Source organism: Mesoplodon bidens, assembly GCF_964165515.1.
Source record: "Mesoplodon bidens genome assembly, chromosome: X".
In the NCBI taxonomy this organism is placed as follows: domain Eukaryota; kingdom Metazoa; phylum Chordata; class Mammalia; order Artiodactyla; family Ziphiidae; genus Mesoplodon; species Mesoplodon bidens.
The window spans coordinates 69,795,348-69,821,847 of NC_138163.1; the positions used below are offsets into that span (position 1 = coordinate 69,795,348).

The window sequence follows — 26,500 nt, forward strand, 5'->3', positions numbered from 1 at the left end:
AGCAGTATCATTTTGGTTCCACCTCCTAGAGTAATGAAAATAAAAACAAAAGTGAACAAATGGGACCTAATTAAACTTAAAACCTTTTGCATAGCAAAGGAAAGCATAAACAAAACAAAAAAGCAACCCTCAGAATGGGAGAAAATATTTGCAAATGAAGCAACCAACAAGGGATTAATCTCCAAAATGTACAAACAGTTCATGGAGCTCAATATCAAAAAGACAAACACCCTATCAAAAAATGGGTGGAAGATATAAATTGATATCTTTCCAAAGAAGAGATACATATGGCTAAAATGCACATGAAAAAATGTTCAACATCACTAATTATTAGAGAAATGGAAATGAAAACTACAATGAGGTATCACCTCACAGTGGTTAGAATGGCCATCATCATAAAACCTACAAACAATAAATGCTGGAGAGGGTGTGGAGTAAAGGGAACCATCCTACACCTATTGGTGGGAATGTAAATTGGTATAGACACTCTGGGGAACAGTAGGGAGGCTCTTTAAAAAACTAAAATAGAGCTACCATATGATCCAGTGACCTCACTCCTGGGCGTATATCTGAAGAAAAACATAATTTGAAACGATACCTGCACCCCAATGTTCATTGCAGCACTATTTACAATAGCCAGAACATGGAAGCAACCTAAATGTCAATCAACAGAGGAATGGATAAAGAAGATGTGGTACATATATACAATGGAATATTAGTCAGCCATTAAAAAGAACGAAATTTGCAACCACATTTGCAACAACATGGATGGACCTGGAGATTTCGTACTGAGAGAAGTAAGTCAGACAAAGAAAGACAAGTATCATATGATATCACATATATGTGGAATCTAAAAAAAGGTATAAATGAACTTATCTACAAAACAGAAATAGAGTTACAGATGTAGAAAACAATTTTATGGTTACCAGTGGGCAAGGGGTGGGGGAGGGATAAATTGGGAGATTGGGATTGACATATACACGCTACTGTATGTAAAGTAGGTAACCAATAAGGACCTACTGCACAGCACAGAGAACTCTACTCAATAGTCTGTAATGGCCTATATGGGAAAGGAATCTAAAAAAGAGTGGATATATGTATATGTATAATTGATTCACTTTGCTGTACACTTGAAATTAACACAACATGGTAAATCAATCATACTCCAATAAAATTAAAAAAAAATAAAATTAGCAGTAATGATTGCACAGCTCTAAATATACTAAAACCCAACTAATTGTAAGAAAAGAAAAACAACTAAAACATGAATAAATGCTTGTGACTTTTTGTTAGGCAAAAATGTCTTAGACATGACAGCAAAATAATAATCCATAAATTCAAAAATGGATAAATTTGAATTTATAAAATTAAAATTTTCTGTTCCTCAAAAGACACTTTTAAAAGGAGGTAATGTGTGCAGAACAATGATTCCCCACCCAAAGACATTTATGTCTTAATCTATGGAAGCCATGAATATGTTATGTTACAATGGCAAAGTGGAGTTAAGGTTTCATATGTAATTAACATTAATCAGGTGACCTTAAGATAGGAAGATTTTCTTGGATTATCTGGGTGGGTTCAAAGTAATCATAAGACATTAAAAGTAGAAGAGGGAGGTGGAATGGTAATGCCAGGAGAAGATGTGACTACAGAAGCATAGTCAGAGTGATGTGACACGAGAATGACTTACACTACTTTTCCTGGCTTTGAAAATGGAGGAATTGGACCACAAACCAAGGAAAGTGGGCCAGTCTCTACAAGATGATAAAATGAAGGAAATGGATTTTCTCAACAGCCTTCAGAAAGAAATGCAACCCTGCCAACATCTTGACTTTAGCCCAGTGTACATATGTTAGAATTCTAACTTAACAGAAACTATAATAAAATTTTGCTGTTTAAAATCACTAATTTCATGGTAGTTTGTTACAGAAGCAATGAAAAAGTAAGACAGAAGGAAGAGATAAGCCACAGTTTGGGAGAAAATATTTGCAAGACACATACCTGATATAGGGCTGAAAATCCAGAATATATAAAAAACTTTCAAAGCTCAATAATAACAAAACAAACAACCTAATAAAAATGGGCCAAACATTTTAACAGACTCTTCACCAAAGAAGAATAGCAAATAAACACATGAAAAGATGCTCAACATAATTAGTCATTAGAAAAATACAAGTTAAATGTACAATGCTATACCTATACATAACCACTAAAATGACTAATATATAAAATGATGTTCAACTTCATTAATAACATGGAAATGCAAATGAAAACCACAACGAGATAACATTTCAACTTCAACTGTTTGGCAAATTAAAGTCTGACAATATCAAGTGCTGGCAAGAATGCGGAGCAACCTCAACATCTATATACTGCTTATGGGAATGTAAATTGGTACATATACTTTGAAAAACAATTTGGCATACTATAGCAAATATGAAAATGATAAATATTGTATGACTCAGTGGTTCCACTCCTAGGTATATTTAGAGAAACGATTGTAATTGTGTACCTAGAGATATGTACAATAATGTTCACAGCAACTTTTTAATTGCAAAAATCTGGAAACACCTCAAATGTCTGTCAGCAGTAGAATGGATAATTAAACTGGGATATATCCACAAAATGAAATACTATAAATTAGGGGACATATATAAATCACAGCTACATGGAAAAATCTGGATGGATTTCAGGAATTTGAGCATAAAAAGTATTTGTAGATCAAAAAAGGTAAAATGTAGAAAATTATATGCAGGTATATTTCTATCAATATATAGCTCAAAAACTTACAAAACCAAAAACATTGTTTAGTAATACAGACATATAAGGTGAAGTTAAAAAATTAAGAAAGGGAACAATAATCAAAATTCAGGGTAGGGTAGTGGTTATCTCTGAATGGATAGGGAATGGGATGAGAACCAGGGGATTTTATTTTGTTTTTCCTTTAAACTGGGTGGTAGGTAGGTATATGGTTGTTCATCATGTTATTATTTTTATACCTTTCATAAACTGATTAAACGGTCTTTTGGTTCTAATCCATATTTAATAAATACAAATATAAAACATAAAAGAATTATGAAAAATTTAATGAGGTAAGGACTTATTTCATTCATTTTTTTTTCTTACTTTATGTTCAGGGTATAGTACCTTTCTATAATGTTTGGTAAAGACATATTTGGGGAGAATCAAGTTTACAAATCAACAGCAAGGGAACTAGATTATTAATAGCTTCAGATTTGATCTTCTACCAGCAACAAACATGAAACAGTGTAGGTTTGGTAAAACTTTAACAGTAATGGGTCACAAAAGTCTTGTTTTTACCATTAGATAAATGACCCTTTGCTACCTGTACCAGGATTAAAGTGTTTATCTTTCCAGACTAATACTTGAAGTTTAAATTCACCACACTGGCAACTATGTGTAGTTAGAAGGTCAGAGGTTCAATTTTATATTAAAGGTGCACTACATGCATAAAAAGCAGGCACACAGCAAGTAAGGAAGTTCCCCAACTCCTCAAGGAAGAATGCATGTGGATGCATGGGTGTTAAAGTAGATAACATTTGTCCATTATGTCCCCATCCTCTCTATTCTTTATGCTCCTCAATTCCAAACTTTATGAGTCATTTAGTGTTCTTGTTCTCTCTTCTATCCTAATCAAAACCTACTGATTCTTCATTTATACCCTAGTATAAATTAGATTAACAGTTTAAAGAACAGGTTTGTTATTTGTGGTCTACTGTAAGCAAAATTTTGGATATGTACTTTTCTAGGAAGAGCATCCGAAGTTTTCGTCAGATTCTCAAAGGGGTCAAAATGGTTAAGAACCAGTGCTTTAAAGTATTTTCCTTCTTAGATATGGGCATTCAAGCACACTTGAAAGGTTTATGATAAAAGTATTTATTAAAATGGTAAACAAAATTGACAATCTCTTATACAGACTAATTAAAAAAAGAATAGATTCAAATAAATAAAATTAGAAATGAAAGATAAGACATTACAGTGGATGCCTCAGAAACAAAAAGGATAATAAAGGATTATTATGAATAAGTATATGCCAACGATTGGATAACTTAGAAGAAATTGGTAACTTCCTAGAAACTAACAACTTACCAAGACTGAATCAAGAAGAAATAGAAAGCCTGAACAGACCAATAACCAATAAGGAGATTGAATCAGTAATCAAAAACCCCTCAACAAAGAAGAACCCAAGGTCAGATGGCTTCATGGGTGAATTAAACATTCGAAGAATACCAGTTCTTCTTAAACTCTCCCAAGAAATAGAAGAGGGAACACTTCCAAATTCATTTGATGGTGTCACTCTGATATTAAAGCGAGACAAAGGCACTACAGGAAAAGAAAACTACAAGCCAATATCCCTAATGAACACAGATGCAAAAGTCCTCAATAAAGTAATAGCAAACTAAATTCAACAGCATATTAACAGGGTTATACAACAGGAACAAGTGGACTGTATCCCTCAGATGCAAGGATGATTCACCATATGTGTATCAATGTGACACACCACATTAACAGAATAAAAGATGAAAACCACATTTGTGATCACCTCAATAGATACAGAAAAAAGTATTTTACAAAATTAAAAATCCATTCATGAGAAAAAGCTCTCAACAAAATAGGTATAGAAGGAACCTAACTCAATAAACATCATATATGAAAAGCCCAGAGCTAACATCAAAATCAATTGGGAAAAACTGAAAACGTATTCTCTAAATCCAGTACAAGTCAAGGGTGTCCACATCTGAAACTTCCATTTAACATAGTATTGGAAGTCCTAGCCAGAGCAACTAGACAAGAAAAAGAAGTATAAGGAATTCAAATCAGAAAGGAAGAAGTTAAATATCTGCAGAAGACACAATCATATATGTAGAAAACTCTAACGACAACCACAAACTATTAGAATTAATAAACAAATTCACTAAAGCTGCAAGATATAAAATCGACATACAACAAATCAGTTGTGTTTCTATACACTAACAATGAACTATTCGAAAAAAATTAAGAAAACAATTCCATTTCCAATAGCAATAAAAAGAATGAAACAGTTAAGAATAAACTCAACCAGAGGTGGAAGACTTGTACACTGAAAATTATTAAAAACTGATGAAGGAAGTTAAAGACACAAAAATGGGAAGACACCCCATGTTCATGGATTGGAAGAATTAATATTATTAAAATGTCCATGCTACTCAAAGTGATCTACACGTTAAATGCAATTCCTATTAAACTCCCAATAGCATTCTTTACAGAAAAAGAAGAAAAATCCTAAATTTTATATGGAAACAAAAAAGACCCTGAATAGCCAAAGCAAGTCTTCAGCAAGAACAAAGCTGGAGGTATCACACATCCTGATTTCAAAATATATTACAAAGTTACAGTAAGCCAAACAGTATTGTATTGGCATAAAAACACACATAGACCAATGTAACAGAACAGATTACAGAGAAATAAACCCATGCGTTTATGGCCAACTGATCTTTGACAAGGGTGCCAAGAACACAGTAGGGAAAGGATAGTCATTTCAATAAATGGTGCTGGGAGAACTGGGTATCTAGATGCAGAAGAATGAAATTGGATCCTAATTTTGCATCTCACACCATATAAAATATCAACTCAATATAGATTAAAGACTTAAATGTAAAAACTGAAATGTAAAACTACTAAAAGAAAGCACAGTGTAAAAACTTCTTGACATTGGTCTTAGCGATGACCCCAAAAGCACAGACAACAAAAGCAAAAATAAACAAGGGGGACAACATCAAACTAAAAAGCTTCTGTACAGCAAAAAAAAACAATTAACAGAGGCAACCTAAAGAATGGTAGAAAATATTTGCAAACCATGTATCTGATAAGGGTTAACATCCAAAACATATAAGGAACTCATACAACTCAACAGCAAAAAAAAAAAATAACTGACTAAAAAGTTGGCAAAGAAAAGTAATAGACATTTCTCAAAAGAAGACATAAAAATGGCCAACAGGTATATGAAAAGGTGCTCAGCATCACTAATTATCAGGGAAGTGCAAATCAAAACCATAATGATATATCACCTCATAACTGTTGGATGGCAAAAAGTCAAGAGATAACAAGTGTTGGCAAGGATGTGGAGAAAAGAGAACCCTTAAACACTGTTGGTAGGAATGTAAATTGGTATAGCTATTATGGAAAACAGTATGGAGGTTCCTCAAAAACTCAAAAATAGAACTACCATATGATCCAGTAATCCCACTTCTGGGACTATATCCAAAGAAAATGAAATCTGGATCTTGAAGAGATACTTGCACCTCCCATGTTCATTGCAGCATTATTCAAATAGCCAAGATATGGAAACAACCTAAATGTCCATCAACAGATGAATGGATAAAGAAAATATTATGTGTGTATGTATGTGTTTATATGTGTGTGTGCGTGTTAATACTGAATACTGCAAATTTCATGGTTTAAAAATGTATATACATATATGTGTGCATGTGTGTGTATACACACACATGCATACACATACATACAATAGAATAAAAAGGATATCCTCCCATTTTTGACAACATGGCTGAACCTGGAGGACGTTATACTAAGTGAAATAAGGCAGACTCAGAAGAGAAATACTGTATGATCTCACTTATATGTATAATCTAAAATAGACTCAAAAGCAGAGAGAAGAATACTGGTTACCGGTGTGGGGTAAGGTAGAGGGGAAAATGGGGAGGTGTTGGCCAAAGAGTACAAAGCTTCAGTTATGCAAGAAGAATAAGTTCCAGAGATCTAATGTATATCATGGTGACTATGGTTAATAATGTTGTATTGTATACTTAAGCTTTTCTAAGAGGGTGGATCTTAAGTGTTCTCACCACATACACACACATACACAATAAAATGGTAATTATATGAGGTGACAGATATGTTAATTAGCTTGATTGTGGTGATCATTTCACAATGTATACGTATGTCAAAACATCAAGCTGTATACTTTAAATGAACATTCTCATCCTGGATTGGAGGCCCTGGGCTTAAATGCCATTTATTGTATTGTATAAAGACAACTTGTTTGTATTCAATTAGAAATTAAGATTAGATTTAGTAAACTATAAAACAACAGTTAAATTAAATTGAATGAAAGTAACTAGAACTCTCAAATCAATATTTCTTCTCTGTTATTTTTTGCCGAAAACAAGCAAATGACAAGAAAATAAGTCAAACTCACATTATAGAAATACTTTAAAAAGAAACATCTGGTAATGTCTATGGCTGACTGTATACACACTGCCCAACCTCCAGTCATTTTACAGTCTGAATACTGAGAATTTTATGGTTTAAGAAAAGGGTCACCCCACAGCTCTGCAGAGTTTTCTAATAGAGAGATTTAATTACATTCATTACATCATAATTAATAAGGCAGGAGTATATTGATACAGTTGAAAAAGATGTTTAACAAGAGAGTTTAACTGAAAAAGGATCTTCTCATTAGCCACAAGTTTACCAGAAGAGTCAATTAACCAGAACACCTCATTCATAAAGCATTTTGGCTTAGTACAGACTTATTGTAAATAGATTTAAACAAAGGCATAACTCACTTTACACAATAAAAGTACCTGGGAATAGTTCGTGCAAATCACATTTTCATTCCTTCAGCAATTCTAAGTTTCTCAAGGATTGAATCCTGATTATAGGAATAGTCCCTAGCACTCAGCTGGCAACTTTATTTAATAAGTAATTCAATTGAATTCTATTTAAAATGTACTGGGTAATACAATAAATACCAAGAAATCCTGTTTATTCCATAATATAGTAAAGAGCAAAAATTTATTTTAAAATTCAGAAATATGTAAATTCAGCTATTAGGGACAAATGCTAGTTACTTATTATCCAATCTAGATTTTGAGCTTTCCAAAGATAGGAGTGTCAAGGTAGGCTTAAAAACATCATCTCTCTAAGATTAATAAAAAGGAGAAAAAATACTGAGAGTCAGCAAGTATATAGGAGAGTGAATCTATTCTAGACTGCTAATGAAAATTAATAAAACTTTACCCAGTGCTTCGTATATGACTCAAACATATATAAGAGAAGCTCAGGAAATATTTTTTTGTTTAATAAATGAATAAATACCACCTTTATGTATGGCAGTTTGGCACTACATTGATATTTTTCATGCCTTCTGACTTACAATTCCATTTCTAGAAATTTATTCTAAGGAAACAGTTATAGATGTACATAAAGATTTACGTACAAGGTGTTTTGACAAAGCATTGATTACATTAGCAAAATAATTGGACATATGTTAAATTTCCAAAAATTTATGAAAATTGTACATTTGAAAATGGTATATTCATACACAGAATATTTATGCCACTGTTAAGAATTCTGTCCAATGCCATCCAACTACTCAGTGGTGGGGTCAGGATTCAGTTTCAGGCCTGTTTGACTCGAGTATATATTTCTAAGCATGTAGATAAATTCAAGAATAACTTGAGGCTAGAAAAGATGAAAAGTACAATGGTGAATAGAATCAGTTACTAAAATGAGATACCAATACATTGGCATGATAGATTAGATCAACAAGATAAAAGTTAAAAAGACATAAATGTACCTGTAACTAAGTCCAAAAAGTCTATATGCCTAAGTATAGACATAGCTTACCAGTGGCCCATGTAAAAAAGTTTAATGAATTTTAGAGAACTGCACAATCACTATATCATGCTCAAAGGCTGATTATAAGCAAGGTTGATTGTGATGACTCAAAACAAAAATAAATATAAAAACAAATGTGATCTTAGGCAGCTTTAACAGAAATATATTATCTAGAACAAGAGAAGTCAGAGTCTGACTCTATCCTGCAGTAGTCAAAATACATACACCCGAAGAAAACAGTAACCATCCTGAACATGTTTGGCAGAGAATGATCATGAAAGTGAAGGAACTCAAAGCTATGGCATATGAGGAATGGTTAAACTACTAATACACTTATCCAGGAAGCAAAACTACTTAAAGTGTAACTGACATCTGAAGAGCTGTTTTGTGGAAGAGAGATGAGAATTGTTCTGTATGGCACCAATGTGAGATACAGGGCCAATGGGTAGAACTTATAATTATGAGACAGGTTTGTGTTTGACGTAAGAAAGGACCTTAAATTGAATGAGAGCTGCCAGAAAATGGAATGGACTGCCTTAGGTTCCTTTATCCAGAGTTTTATTCATGTAGAAGAAAACAGCCAGTTAGCGTACCTATTGTAGAGGGGACTACGGTACCACAGTGAAGACTGAACTAGAAAACATCTAAGATTACTTTCAAAACTGAGATCTTAATGAATTTCTTAAACTCAGGCTTCCAAATATCAGGTGTACCTGTATAAACTTTTTAAGAAAGAAAAGTCAGACTGCTTGGAAGAACTAAAACCCTGTACTACTCATCGATTATTCGTGAAGAAAAATCACCAATTGTTTTTCATTGGGGTTATGATTTTAGATGTTTGGGTTAAATATAATAGTGTTTACTTCGAGACACCTTGTAACTATTTCTCACAACTTAAAAAACGTGCCTAACAAATACTTCAAAGACATTTTTGATGAATAGAGCTAACAAACAAACCAACCTCACAGCTTTTACATCATATTTCTGTTATACAAAATTCAAACTTTTGTAGGCAAGTTACCTGCTCTGGTTTCACTAGATGTTTTCTGGACTCCTCTTCTTTGGCCGCATACACACTTATAGATGCACATATTAGAGCTGCTGGCATGGTTGTCAGCTTTCCCATCTGAGAAAGATATATCAAAAAAGTATTTTTAATTGAAAGCTTCCCACTCTCTATTTCCTGATAAAGTTTGGGGGGCATCTGAGGAACACTACTGGGTTCATTTAAATTTATTAAAAACTCAAGCACTCCAAATTATTCATACATTTTTAGGATATAATTCCTAAAATTATTTTCTCATGGTAGATGGTAGAGTATTATTTTTACCAATTTGTTAACTATCTACTTCATATGGAATATAGCAATAATTACCAGTTAGAAGTGAATATAAGTTTTGAGGGATGAAGTGAGATATAGATTATGATATTCACTCAGTCCACAAATATTTATTGAGCAATTACTATATGCCAGACCCATCAGGGAACAAAACAAAGATCCTTGCTCTCATGGAGCTGACATTCTAGTGGAGAAGAGGCAGGAGATAAACACAATACATATATTATATGGTATATTACAATCGATAAATGCTATGGAGAAAGTAAAGGATAAGGGTGATCTGGAGTACTGGGTAATTCAGGCTGTATCTTGAAATAAAATTTATAATTACATTATTTATAAAAATAACTTCCTACCATTACAAATCTTAGGCCCCTAACTAACATGTTCCTTTTTACCTATTTCATGCTTGATGTAAAGCCAAAAGTGACCTTAGTTTTAGATATAACTTGAGGAAATGAATGCAGGAAAATTACTGGCTCTAAGAACAAAGTGTTCCAGTGTTTATCCAGGTACCAGAACAATTCCTAAAGATTATTCATTCAACAAGGCCAAATGAAAAGCTTTCCAGGGAATGACTATTTTAAGAGCTTGATTCTTTAGACTCAGAAGGAGGCCTACTGAAATTGACCAAAGACATCCAGAGGGAAGAGGTCTCTCTGGCTTACACATAAGTGGAATTGTTCAAGAACTAGAAGAAACATTGGCCAAAGGATTCCAAATGTTATTGAATAACAGTGATCATGTCTGCACTTCATTTCTGACATATTTTTCAATATTTTCTGGACAGAATATGGGAAGCTGCATGCACTAGTTAAGCAATTTCCTGTTAAACTAGGCATGATTCTGATTTAGATCGAGACTCCAGAAATATAGGGTAAAAGGAAGACTCAACACTAATAAAAGAAATTGTGTTCACTGTGTTTCCCCCTTCAAGCCTCCGTCTAGTACATAAGTCAGCATCACAGAACAATTTATCTAGGCCTGCCTTCCAAAAGGCATCACTTCTGATTTCTTACACACAGTTGGTATTCACTAATGAAATAAGATTTCCACTCAGTATCTAATGTCGGGTATCAATAAAAAACATATTAAAATGGATGCCAGCAATGGATGTTCTCCCGTGTACCTGAAAAAAATTTTCAATAAAGCTCTGAAGTGATTATTTGAAGCATGTCGATTCTTACAATATTTAAAACCTATTTTAAAAATACCGGATTAGACCTCACTCCCTATCCAAAAGATAGAACTTTTGAAGTATGCTAATATCTGAAAAAATTTCAATACCCTATGTTCTTAGTACAGTCATTTTATTTCACATAATGGAAAAATAATAGCATGTAGACTATAAAATAAATTTATAGGTATTACTTAATAATTATGATCGACTGCTCCAGAGTGTGGACTGACTAACTGAACTAGTGGCCTAAGAAGTTAATACAGTATACCTTGAAAAATGCTTAAGTATCTTTGCTACATTTTCTATTCTGTAGGGCAGGGTCCATCCACCTTGACTTTTATTAATAAGGCAGTGTGGCATAATGGTAAAAACATAACCTTAGGAGTTGCACAGACCTGGTTTTGAACCCAAGTTGTGGAACTTACTATCTAAATCTTGCCAAGTTACTTAAGCTCTTAATAATTATGCTGCCCAATATGGTAATTACTAGATGCATATGGCTATTTAAATTTAAATTTATTAAAAATAAATAAAATTTAAAATTTAGTTCCTTAGTCACATTAGCCCCACTTCAAGTGCTCAACAGCATAATGTAGGGCACAGATATACAATATTTCCATCACTGAAGAAATTTCTACTGGACAGCGCTATCTTAAGAGTCTCAGGTTATATATCTGAAAAGAAATGGGAATGCCTTCCTCTTTATGATTATCTTGAGGGTTAAAGAATTACATAAAAATGGCTTGCACTTGGTAAATGGGCAATTAATTCTAGCTCCCCATTCTTTCTGATTGCTGAATAAAGATGTTAAGTGGTGGTGCTCACTCCCCATTTTTCTTCTCACATGTATTTGATGTTAATCAGGCTCTAGTGAGGGCCATAATAACAATAAAAAAAAACATAGCATACTCATTTCCTCTAAACAAAAAAGGCCAAGACTTCGATCAAAAGAAAAGAGGCAGATTGGCACACTCAGGCCTTTTCAAAACACAGGTTATACTGATGAAAAAGGCATCACTATCCAGAGAGACAGCTGATTATATACCACACTGAAAAAATTAGAATATGGATTGGTAAACTACAGATCTGGGCTAAATCTGGTCGGACTCTGAGCTAAAAATGTTTTTTTAAACATATTTAAAATTTTATAAAAACAAAATAAACAACAGAAAACAAAGAAGAATATGTGACCTTTTGTGTCCTACAAGTCTAACATATTTACTATCTTCTCCTTTATAGAAAAAAACAATTGCCAATGCCTAATTTAGAAAATCAAATAAGGTATTTAAAGAACATCAGAGCTTGGGGGTATTATAAAATTTACAGGCTCATAAGGCTGTTAGTTAAACAGTATTAAAATTGGGCAGAGGCAATCCTAGTTTTCACAAGGTAAGACCTTGAGTTAAAATTATTTGTAACTTCAAAATAATGACTTGTCAATTCAAAATTATGTGTCTTGTTTAAAATCAATTGTCATCCTATTAAAGATAACAAACAGGCCCTAGAACAGAATTCTATCATATAGAGATTTACAAATAGCAAGACTGAAGATGAGCATCAGTTAACTCCCCCATGAAACTCAACCCTTCCAAGTACTTCTGTAATCAAAATATAATTGATTCACATTATTTGCAGTAGTTATATTCCATAAAGTAGCCATGAACACTGATTTAGGGAATAATGAACACTACCCCTAGGGAAAATACAGGGTTAATTTCTTGTGAACCTCTGGTTACATTTTCATCAATTGATCAGTACATAACCTTGTTTTATATGTGTTTCTGTTTAAAGACACCTTGTTCACTATATATTGTTGATTTAGTAACACTGAACTCACAGCCAACAGCACTATAACTCATGCCACGATGAAGTTTATCCAACATACATATTTTCTCCCTAAGGCGTATCACAGCTTTCTTGCACTTAAGAACACTAGATAGCACTTCTGCACTATGCATGGAGCCATTTCAAATAGCAGCATTTCAAAAAAAAAAAAAAAGTGAAAACACTTAGCACTGTTTACCACAAAAGGGACACTTGTTCACAGTATGAGAGCTGGAAAAATAAGGCAGAGAATTAACTGGTCCAACTTTACTTGGGAGTATAAACATATCTGTTTTCTCTTCTTTACTAACAGAACTGAAATTTAAAGTTCTCTTCTATAAGAATTTTTGTTACTTATTTTGTAAGAAAGAGCATATAATTATTATAGGCTAATCTAAAATCAGTCCTAATCATTCATTCTGCTTTAGATATATATTATCATGTAGTAAATGTTATTTTATTAAATCAAGAGTCCTGTGATAAGTATAAAACAAAACTGAAATTTAGAAAGGTAAGCCCTAAAAACTAAAAGGAAAATGAAATAATGTTGAGGCAATGATCACACAGACAGGAACAATTCAAAACGAACTTACAACCAGTAATTGGGCTATACCCAAAGGACAAAGAGAACATCAACAAACAAACAAACAAACAAACCTTAAAACTTAATAATCATATTGTTAGTGGCAGCTTTGGTATTTTATTATGAACCTGCTCTGTGTATGTTATACAAGGAGACATTTAAATATGCTGGCATTTTAAAGACTGGGATTTTCAGTGTGGGAGAAAAATGTAAGATTAATGAAGTTAAAGCAAGATCCTGTAGTTCTGAATTGGAATAAGATTTATCAGTTGATTATCTTATATTATCATGATACAGGAAATACAGAAGATGGAGAAATACACTAAGACACCATGGTGTACTGGAATATAGCTATGCAACAAAGTACCCCACGCAAACAGCCAGACAGACCTTCGAGTTGAGATTTGTAAGAAAATTCAATTGTGCTTGCAATATTGCAAGTGTAAACTGCTTTAAAATATTTGGCTCAAGAACTTGGTGAGTCTATTTCCAGCACCCAATGAGTTGTGACAAGTTGACATTAGTCATCAAAGTTCAGTACAGACATTAGCAGCTTAACAGAACTTTGTATGCTGTAGTGCCTTTTTTTTTTGCGGTACATGGGCCTCTCACTGTTGTGGCCTCTCCCGTTGCGGAGCACAGGCTCCGGACACGCAGGCCCAGCGGCCATGACTCATGGGCCCAGCTGCTTCACGGCATGTGGGATATTCCCGGACCGGGGCACGAACCCGTGTCCACTGCATCAGCAGGCAGACTCTCAACCACTGCGCCACCAGGGAAGCCCTGTAGTGCCTTTTGAGTTGTTTACTTGTGAAGATCTGAGAGGAAGTAGTGATACGGTGGAAAGAACACCAGGCTGTGAATTGGAAAAGCTGTGTTCTAGTCTGCACTCTGCTAATAATTCACTATGTCACCTTTCACAAGTTAAGTCCCCCTCACTGTGTGTCAGATTGCCCATTTGTGAAAGGAAGCTGCACTACAAAATGTCTACACTTCCTTCTAATTTTGACAATGCATGATTCTAAAGTTCAGTGATAATTTTCAAGTATATAATTTACTACAGATAAGATATTGCCATTTTGTTTCTCTAAATACCAGAAGGAAAGTCACCAACAAATAATTACCTTATATTAAAATAATACTCTAGATTATATAATCAGAATCACACTCTTACTCACATCGAACATCTTAAATGTGAAGACCACAGAGGGAATTTCAAGAATTTAAAAGTCATTTAAAAACATACACAACTAAAAATTACCTCTTACTTAAATAAATGAATTTAGAAACTTCTTCCTAAAAAAATAGGGCTTCCCTGGTGGTGCAGTGGTTGAGAGCCTGCCTGCTGATGCAGGGCACACGGGTTCGTGCCCTGGTCCGGAAGGATCCCACGTGCTGCGGAGCGGCTGGGCCCATGAGCCATGGCCACTGAGCCTGCGTGTCCGGAGCCTGTGCTCCGCAACGGGGGAGGCCACAGCAGTGAGAGGCCCGTGTACCGCAAAAATAAATAAATAAATAAATAAATAAATAAATAAATAAATGAAAACTTCTTCCTAAAGACAGCATTTTTTTTTCTTAACATCTTTATTGGAGTATAATTGCTTTGCAATGGTGTGTTAGTTTCTGCTTTATAACAAAGTGAATCAGTTATACATATACATATGTCCCCATATCTCTTCCCTCTTGCATCTCCCTCCCTCCCACCCTCCCTATCCCACCCCTCTAGGTGGTCACAAAGCACCAAGCTGAAAAAGACACCATTTTTTTAAATGGAGATAATGTAAGTGTGTGTGAAGGACAGGAAGCAGTAGAAAGGATAGGGAAAATGGGTAATTATTACTAAACACAATAAATGGAATAAAAGTAATAATTCCTATTTGATTAGCAACTTAAAATTTCAAAGTGATCTAGTAATACCACTGACTTGGCCATCAAGACACCTGTGTTTAGTCCCAGCTCTGTTCTTGAACAACTATGTAATCTCTAGTTAGTCATGTCATCTCTCTGGGCCAAAGCATCTTTATTTGTAAAATGAAAGACCTTGAGCAGATAATCTCTTAGGGTCTTAGAATTGCACTATCCAATAAGGCAGACAATATCCACATGTGTTATTTAAATTTATGTTTCAATTAATGAAAATTTAAAAACTAAAAATTCAGTTTTTCCAAAAAAAATGTGAAAACACTTAGCACTATTTACCACAAAAGGGACACTTGTTCACAGTATGAGAGCTGGAAAAATAAGGCCACTTCATTCCCTTAGCCACATTTCAAGGCCTCAGTAGATACATGTGACTCCAGTGGGTACCATACTGGACGGCACAGAAATAGAACATTTTCACCACTGAAGAAAGTTTTATTGGACAGCACTGCCTTAGAGCTCCAACCTTTAGGATTTTCTTATGATTCTATCAAAAAGAAGAGATTAAGATTTTGATGAGGGGACTTCCCTTGTGGTCCAGTGGTACAGAATCTGCCTTCCAATGCAGGGGATGTGGGTTCGATCCCTGGTCGGGGAACTAAGATCCCACATGCCACAGGGCAACTAAGACCACAGGCCACAACTACTGAACTCACGGACCTCAACTAGACAGCCCACGTGCCGCAAACTACAGAGCCCACATGCCACAACTAGAGAGAGAAAACCCGCACGACACAACTAGAGAGCAGCCCACACGCCACAACAAAGATCTCCCATGCCTCAAAGAAGATCCTGCATGCTGCAATGAAGACCCAATGCAGCCAAAAATAAAAATAATAATTAATTAATAAAAAAAGATTTTGATGAGATATATACACTCTTATGTTTATCACAGCATTATTCACAACAGCCAAGATACGGAAACAATCCAAAAACCCACCAATGGATGAATGGATAAAAAAGATGTGGTACACGTACAAAAGGGAATATTATTCATACATGAGACAGGAGGATATCATACCATTCGCAACAACATAGATGGACTTTGAGCACATTATACTAAGCCAGATAAGTAAGAGAAGCAAAAGTACTGGATGATGTCACTTATATGTGAAATCTAAAAAAGTCAAACCTGTAAAAACCAGAGAGTAAAATGATGGTTACTAAGGGAAGTGGGGGAGGGGAATAAGATTGATGGGGTTTAAGGGTACAAACTTATAAGTAGTAAATAAGCCACAGAGATCTAATGCACAATATAGACAATATTGTACTGTAATTATGTAATTGGATAAATATTATTATAACAGCAATCATATTATAACATATACATGCATAAAAGTAACACGCTGTACACCTTAAACTTACACATTACATGTCAAATTTATTCAATAAGAAAATAAAATGATTTATATGATTTTTGCTTTCAAACATACCAGTTTTAACTCTATATCCATCCATTCAGGGCATATATGCTAACCTGAAAACAGCGGAAGAAAGAACTGGACACTGTTTATACCACTGTAGAAGAATATAATGGCATTACACTTTCAAGAAAGTAAAAGGAAAATAGGAAAATGAGAAATTTTATCCTTTTATAGGAATGGTTCTAAAAGATGGTCTAAATCTATAAATCAGAAAATAGTCTCATAAAATCATGAAAACAAACCTATAATACTGTGTCTCCTGTACTACTTCCAAGGGCATTTTCCTTAAAGACAAGGACTAAATCTTAGCAGTGTTGTAGCTACTTTACTCCAGTCTTGTATCAAGTACATGTTTTAGTATAAATTAATGATAGCAAATCATCAGGTCAAAGTAACCTATCCTTGGACAAGTGTAAGATGTAAGGTTTAAAATATGAAGTAATCATATCATCTTTATCCATTCTTTGGATTTTCATTTGGCCTACAGATCATTACCACTTTCCTGAAATGTTAGAGCTGGGGATAATAATTAGTATATCCAAGATAACCTCTCTGAAAGGGAACCCTTGTACACTGTTGGTGGAAATGTAAAGTGGTGCAGCCACTGTGAAAATCAGTACGGAGGCTTCTCAAAGAAACTAAAAACAGAAGTACTATATGACCCAACAATTCCACTCCTGGGTATATATCTGAAAAAACCCACTAATTTGAAAATATAGATGCACCCCAATGTTCATACAGCATCATTATTTACAATTGCCAAGATATGGGAGCAACCTAAGTGTCCATCAACAGATAGATGGATAAAGAAGATGTGGTATGTATACACACACACACACACACACACACACACACACAATGGAATATTACTCAGCCATAAAAAAATGAAAATTTGCCATTTGCAGCAACATAGGCTTGGAGGACATTATGCTAAGTGAAATAAGTCAGAGAGAGAAAGACAAATATCACTTACATGTGGAATCTAAAAAATATAACAAACTAGTGAATATAACAAAAAAGAAGCAGACTTATGGATATAGAGAACAAACCAGTGGTTACCAGTGGGGAGAGGGAGGGGAAGTGACTGTACCGGGGTAGGGGATTAAGAGGTACAAACTAGTAGGTATAAAATAAGCAACAAGGATATATTGTACAACACAGGGAATATAGCATTTTATAACTATAAATGGGACATGACCTTTAAAAGTTGTGAATCACTATACTGTTCACCTGTAATTTATATAATATTATACATCAACTATAAACTATACTTCAATAAAAAATAAAAGAGGATAACCTCTCCATTTATACATTATTATTCCATAGGTTTAATCTTGGAATAAGCTAGATTTATGCCTCAAACAGGTCTCTCATCTGAAATTTGTTATGGTATGAAACACAAGGCTTATGAAATACAAACATGGTTTAATTTATTAATGGTCATCAAAAGTCTACAAATAAACTCAAAATCTATTAGAGAAGCATTTGTTGGCTTATTTGACATGAAAACTGTCAAATCATGAGAGTGCTTATTTTCCCCTTAGCCGTGAACCAACATTTTTGCTAAAAACAAGACCAAAAAAGTACCACCTGGGAAAAATTATGAAACCTGTTACTTGTACTATAAACACACGGCTGCTTTCTATGATAGTTATCCACTATCACCCAGTGTTTTTCTAAAATAATATTTATAAAATATTTGAATAGCAGTTTTATTACTTCTAGTCTAACAACACTATGGGGACACATGATGATCAAATGCAATCCCAAACTGAAATAACGGGGTGCTGGGGAGACATTCTGCAAGAAAAGATATTTTTTCCCAATGACATCAAACTTACCTAATGTTAAGATGTAAAAATATACATGGTACTATGGATTGAATGTTTGTAGTATCCCCCCAGTTTCCTATGTTGATGGACTAACCCCTAATGTGGTGGTATTAGGAGGTGGGGCTTTTGGGAAGTGATTAAGTTCAGAAGAAGTCACAAGGGTGGAGCCCCCCCATAATGAGATTAGTGTCCTTATACGAAAAGGAAGAGACATGAGAACTCTCCCCACCTCCACTGCAGCATGCACAAAGAAGATGTCATGAGAGCACACAGCTTGATGGTGGCAGTATGCAACCCAGGAAGAGAGCCCTCATCAACAACCAAATCTGCTGGCACCATGATCTTGGACTTCCCAGCCTCCAGAACTGTGAGAAATAAATACCTGTTGTTTAAACCAGCCAGTCTGGGGTATTTTGTTATAGCAGCTGGAGCTGTGTAAGAAAAATGGTGTGACTCCAAAGTAAGATTAATTTTCCTGTGGCTTTTAGAAATCTGTCTCTTTCATAAACCATGCTATTATTAGGTACAGTATGACCTTTGCTACCTAAAACTTTTAGGTACCTAGAGAAGTTCTAAAACGTGGGTAGGGGGAAAAGAAACAAGACCTCATGTTGTAGAATCTATTGTGGCCAAGAAGCTGTCCCTGAACATCCAGTTACTGACAAAAGGGAAAAGAACCAAAGAGCTGAGTATTATAGGCAAGGGTATTCCAATTGGCTAGTTGTGTTTATAAAAGGCTAGATTTATTATACAAAAGCCAAAAAGTGGAAGAAGTAACAAGAAATGTAAGAGATAAGAAAGAATAAAAGCAGAATAAAAGATAGTAGCAGAGGCACACACCATGGTTGGGAAAGAAAGATAATCAGCAATGAAGTTAAAAATGCAACAGCTCTACAACCTGGTAGTAGTACCTGTTCTATGCCTTAATATAATGTCCCTGAAAATATAAGGGATCCCTGAAGACAGGGTGTTCTGTGTTTAAGGAGCACTTACTATGTGCCACGTGCTTTACATACATTGAGCTTTTTAATCTTTACAAAAATTCAATATTGGGGATTTAGGATGGTTTTGGCTAAAGTTTTGGAATCCCCAACTTAAACAGGCTTCAACAATGACAAACATTATTGTCTCATGTAATAGGAAGTCTAGAAGTAGACAGAACTTTAGGATTGATTTGGTGACATCAAAAACCCAGGTTCTTCCATCTCTCTGCTCTGTTGCCTATATTTAAAATGCCATTTTAAATCGTGCATAGGATCTGGTCTTTTCTTGGAAATTAAATATCAAGGAATACTAGAGGAAGTAGTGACTTATAGCACATCTGTAAAAGTGAAATAATCTGAAGATGAATGTGATGACAAAATAATACTTCTGCTCTAATACATTAGTAACAGGAAAGGGATAAATAATGTTTTTTGAATGCCTACTACTATGCATCAGAAAGTATCTTATGTTAATGGTGCAGGAAACATACAGAATATTTTCAATGGGGCAGACAAGGAAAAGGACACAAGTATCACCAGTGACCTTTGGAGGGCAGAAAAACACTTGGAAAAAGGCTGCCTTCAGTTTATTGAGCATATGACACTGCCCATAAAGCTAAGAAGTTGCATATAGTTTATTTCAAAAAAAAGAAAATGACACCAGAAATGTTTTCAAGATAGCATATCCTAAGGCTATTTCCGCGTTCAATACCATTCACTATCTATATAGCATCTTCATTAAGAATAACAGCTATAGCATATTTAAATTGGCAAAGTTAAACAATGAAGATACCGAATGATGATGAATAGGTTTAAGATGGATGGGAAGTACATGATACACTTGAGCTCTAAACTTCATCAGAATTAAAGTTCCGGCACTTGAAAGGCCAATCTTCAATTAGACAGAATAAATAACTGCCTGCCTCAGTGTGGCTTGGATAGGTATGGTTTTTACTGTATTATTAAATTATAGAACATTAATTAATGTTAAAGCCTTTCAAGCACCTAGTGCTTTAATTATGATGTATGAAAGAACAAAATTATTTTGGAATTTATGGACACTCAGTAATTGTGATGTAATTGTTACTGAGTAACACTTGAAAGTGTCAAAAGTTTACTTTAGATAAATAAAAATTTAAGTAGAAAATTAAAAATAAAAACAGGGAATGTAGCAGTTACATAAACATTTTTTAAAAAAATCCTCCAGAAATAGTAACACAGATTGGCATAATTCAACTTTAGTCAGTTTATGGTAATCAGGGTCAGACAAATACTAACTTATTGTCAAAATCAGTAACTAAATTTAAAAAAAACACCTAACAGCTCCCTTTCACAATACATATTTACAAACATGTGTGCTATCTATAACAAAGAAATTAGGCTATATCTACCTTGTAGTGATGTGGGAAAGGAATATTGAGAGCATTCTATTTACTTGAGAAGACAGTAATACTCCAGTAAGAGATGATTTTCAAGATGTTGTCCATTTAGAATTCAGTTGCTGCTAAATTTCAAAATAGGATTAAGTAAACTATAAAGGAAATGAAATGAATCTTTCTAAAATACTGCTTTATTCTCCTGGTTCAAAAATCAAATAAACCATCTTAGTTTATCCTTCTCTATATACCCTCTGGGGTTAGCAGATATTTGGTGTTGTGCAAAACGTCCAAAAGACATGCCAAAAGATCCTTGATATTTGGTCCTGTCCAAAACCATTTGGCACAGACCAAATATGCTCATGGACATTTTAGATAGGACCAAATTTCAAGGACTTTTTGGTGTCGTCCAAATGTCTTATAAACCAAATGTCTTATGAACCAATGTCCTGTTAGGCTCTCTGGCTCTAGCCAAATTAATCTTCCTAGGCCGAAACATGTCAAGTACATTCCTTCCTCAGTGCCTTCACTCACTTCATTTTCCCTGCTAAAATGTCTTCACCTCTCCTGCACCTAACAGTGCCTGGCACGTAGCAGGTACTCAAAAACTTTTTGTTGAATGAATACACTGCCTAAACTCTGTCCTTCCTTGAAGGTTTAGCTCAAGTCCTACTAGATCACTCATAGTCCTCTCTCTGAGTTCATAAAGTTCTTATTTGTATGAAACACCAATCTGGAATTAAACAAACATAATGTTAAATTATTATTTACCCGTTGAAATATATATAGCCTATTCTTCTACTAAAATGCAGGTTCCTTGTGAGTAGTCTTATACCTCTTTGTATTCAAAGGGCTTTGCAGGACTAAGGATATCAAAAAAAGTAATAAAATCATTCACAGGTTTAAATAAGGCAGTATACATAGGTAATCTAGCAAGTTCTTCTATATAACATTTACTGACTACCTATGTGCCAAGTATTTGTGAAGGCAAATGATAACTAAAAGTCCTAAAGCTGATCTGAAATTGTAAGACTGATTTAATGATTTTGATTTTTTGAGTATCCAATGAAAATTATGCATTATGGTCCCCAAAATGTAGTTATTCTCAAAATTTTGCATATGCTTGCAGGCTCCACCATACTCTCTGAAGCATTTGGGGACCCAATTAAATCCAGGCCCATCACAACTAAAATTTATCACAAATTCATCCTATCCTGATACAAGTATAAATGCAATAGAGAATATTTCTCTTCTTACTAAAAAATCTCACAAGAATGTTCTAAGAATCAAATACTATAATATATGAAAATTTTATAAACTGTTAAGTGCTAGATAAATGGAAGGTAGTATTCTTATAACACATTTCTTGACTAAATTTCAAACTTCTGAAGACTATACCTAAGTGGACAACAGAGCAAGCCTGATTATTTCTTACCAGAAACAACATTCTACTTTCAATGTGTCATGACAAAACTTATTGGCCAAATTAATGTGGTGATTATTATACTAAATCAAATAAATGGCATCTGTGGACTGGATGGTAGTGTTGTATCAGTATTAACATCCCAATTGGGAGGCTTGCACAAAGGTTACAGAACAGTATACTTCTTTTTTTTTTTTTTTTGCGGTATGCGGGCCTCTCACCGTTGTGGCCTCTCCCATTGTGGAGCACAGGCTCCGGACGCGCAGGCTCAGCGGCCATGGCTCACGGGCCCAGCCGCTCCGTGGCATGTGGGATCTTCCCAGACCAGGGCACGAACCCGTGTCCCCTGCATCGGCAGGCGGACTCTCAACCACTGCGCCACCAGGGAAGCCCAGTATACTTCTTTTTGAGGAAGTACACGGTGAAATATTTAGGGGTGAAATAGCAACATGTCTGCAACTTGCTCTCAGACTGATCAGAAAAGGAATAATTATAACAGAGGAGAAAGGGAGAAAATGTCAAAAGTTAACAACTGTAGAATCTGATTTAAGGAGATGAGTTCTTTGTACTCTTCTTGCAACTTTTCTGTAAATGTGAAATTATTTCACAATAAATTATACTAAAAAAAGGACCAAGTTAGAGTACTCACATTTTCCCATTTCAAACTTAATAAAAAGCTACAGCAATGAAGACAGTGTAATACTGGCATAAAGATAGAAATATAGATCAATGGAATAGAGTTAATTGAGAGTCCAAAAATAAACCTTACATTTAGGGTCAATTAGTTCTTGACAAATGTGCCAAGACAATTCAATGGGAGGATGAATTGTCCCTGCCAGTTACATGGCTCTGTGAATTTCTGTCACAAGAGCTCTATTGTGAATTTTGTCACAGGGGCCCAAAATTTCAGGTTTTGTTATAGGCAGAAATATAAGTATAAAAATGCATCCCAAAGTTAAGTGCAAATATTGGTTTTCAATTATTTATGATGTTCCTTTCCTTCCATTAGTCCAGATGAGTGAATGGATATAACAGTATTTTCTCTGCTTACAAAATTAAGTTCTGTTTAACTCTACTGGCTCTTTCATGATAAACAGAAGGACTTGTGTTTCAATTAGACTAAGGTAGAGTAAATATTTTGCTTTAACCATATTTTGATCAGTACCAAAATATGCCAAAAACAAATTATAAAATTATTTACCTAGTAAAGTAATACTAGTCATTCTTGAGGTAGAGGGAAAGAATAAGAAATCTAGGCAGGGGTGTATAATCCTCTCACAGGAAGAGAAAGCAAATATTTGAAATAAAAAATACTATCTACCACCACATGTCAAGTAGCAGTTCTTAACCCATGGTAGGTACTTAATACATACTTGTTGAAGAACTAAATGAATGAACTAAAATGAACAAATATTATGAAGCAGCCTTATGTTCTGTAGGCATTTAAACTACTTCTTCCTCTTTTCTCCCATAGTAACTTTTAGATATATTTTATTTTGAATACAACTTGTGTTTACTTATCAGTTTCACCCGCTAGAGTCCATTCCTTGAGGACAGTACTTTGGTCTTGTTCTACTTTGCCCTCCCTCCTTTATAATTGATTGCTTAATTCATTCATTTCCTTTAATTGCCAAATTTCACTCTAATTCATCCACCACAGGTAGCTATTTTCATATATTTAATGATTATCTTTTTGTTTGAATTTTTACTAAATGCATATTGTAGTAATGTGTACACGTATTTTTAATTTTGTTACACATCTCATTTTTTCTTACTGTTTTCACAAAGTAAATGGTGTATTACAGTTGTTTTGTTTCTTATCCTTTTTATAAAACATAGCCTATATCCATCTGTGTTCCTATGTGTACATATAACCCATTTCTTCTAGCTGCTATATAGTACTACATGATGTACATCCACCACATTTCACCTATCCCTGTCAGTGATGGACACCTATATTGCCTCAAACTCCCCATCACCATAAAAAAACACTGCGATGAATATCCTCCTATAAGTGCCCTCATGAACTTGTATATCTTTGTGATATACACTCAAGAACAGAATTGCCATGCCACAGGACATGAGTATATACTTAATTTCACTAAATAATATCAGATTGACCTCCACAGTGGCTGTACCAGTCAATACTCCCACCAGCAGTCCATGGGGGCTCTTATATTCCAATATCCCTAACAACATTTGGACTTAACCAGCATTCTGTTTTCCTCTAGCTTAATAAAATGTTATCTCATTGTTCTAATATGTAGTTATCTGTTAATTATTTTGAGCATCTCTTCATGTGCTTATTAGTTTTAGTGTTTTCTCTTCTATATACCTCTTGTTCCTATCTTGTTGATCTTTGTATCCCCAATGTTTATCACCATCTCCTGCACATTATAGGCATTAAGATTTTTTTGAAAGAATGTATAAAAGAATAAGAACGTATGAAAGTATAAAGTATTCACAAGACTTGTTAACAGTATGGGTGTAGAGGATTCTTTAAAATGATGGAATACAGCAGAAAAATCAAATGTGGTAAAGATAAAGGAATTTTGCACATGTTGAATTTGATGCACCTAAAGATATCAAGTAGGAATTTGGATGTATGAATGAATGAGGTGAACTATAGAGCCAGGCTGAGGGGATATGGCAGTAGCAGTTAGCCTAGTGATATGAGAAGTCCCTATTAAGTTTCAGAATGACTGAGAGAAAAGATCCAAAAACAGCCAGGCCAAATCTACATTAAGTATGCAACTCATGCCTTAGCTTAGAGTACTAATATCCATCAAGTCTATATAACTCAGGAGAGATTACAGAAGTGGGTTACATTTTCCCTGAATATGTTCAAATTATACTAAGCAAATTTTATTATCCACCACAGATTGCTACTTACACTGGTTGTCTCAGTGTTTTTTTTTTTTATCCTTGGGCAAGCAATTTCCCAATTTAAATTACAAGATCTTAATAAGTTAGCTTTTAATAACAACTCTAACTATATCCTACCATATATTCAACAGCTTTATCACTTCTGGAAAGTATTCAAAAGTAAATTGTACCAGACCATGAACCCCAAAAGTATCCATCCATTGCCTTGCCCCTTCTAAGAAGTCTTAGAGCATCTGACAACTATATTGCTCCCTTCTGTGATTTCTAACATAGTTCACTGTGCTGTTAACTACAGGACTGATGCACTGGCCAAAACTGACTGGACCAGGGATTGGTATCTGAGCCAAAGGCAGCCAACAAGAGACTGCCTTACAAAGGGGCCCGATGTGCAATTTCTGCCTAAGAAGGGTATTTTGCAGTGGTTAGTGACTAGCCAACCTGATCAGATCTTCTCTCTAGGGAAGCCTGGATATGAAACACATAGAGTTAGCAGAAGCAGGACTGTCATGAGAATGGTAACTACCAGAGTTGCTATGGTATCCTGAACGGTTCTTGAGATTTGTTTAGCTGGTGAGACAGTTTCCTAGGTTTTCTTCCTAACCTATGCAACTTTCCAATAAACTACCTCTTAAGATGATTTGAACTTGCCTCTGTTCTTCATAACCTGAAAAGCCTAATACCCTTTCTTCTCTAACCTGTATAAAAGCCAAAAATTCTCCCCTAAATCAGTGGTTCTCGAACCTAGCAACACATCAGAATCACTCGTGGGCTTTTAAAATATTAAAATGCCCTGTCTGGGGTGGGGCTCAGGCAACAGTACCTTTTCTAAGCTGCCCAGATGATTCTAATGCACAGCTAAGATCAGGAAATATTGACTTACATGCGCCCGCTATGCAAACATTTTAGGGTCCATGTCAAGCAATTTTTAATTTCCATATTAAATGAGGTTCACAGAACACCTAACAGCCACCTGTGAGGATAGCATCACAGGGAATAGCTCAGTCATACAGGTGTGGTAGGAGGCAAGGCACAGATCATTTTCACTCTATGGCATAAAGCAACATCCTGGAACCTATACCAAGTATGGTTA

General features: G+C 34.7%; 1 protein-coding gene across 2 annotated transcripts in view; it reads right to left on the bottom strand.

Moving 5' to 3' along the window:
- The window catches only part of APOOL (apolipoprotein O like), a 93,605-nt gene that overhangs the window by 62,208 nt on the left and 4,897 nt on the right, over positions 1 to 26,500 (bottom strand). For both annotated transcript variants that reach the window (XM_081222070.1, XM_081222069.1), the window contains exon 2: positions 9,662 to 9,766. In XM_081222070.1, the coding sequence (XP_081078196.1) occupies positions 9,662 to 9,766 (105 nt within the window). The remainder of the gene's footprint in view (positions 1 to 9,661; positions 9,767 to 26,500) is intronic.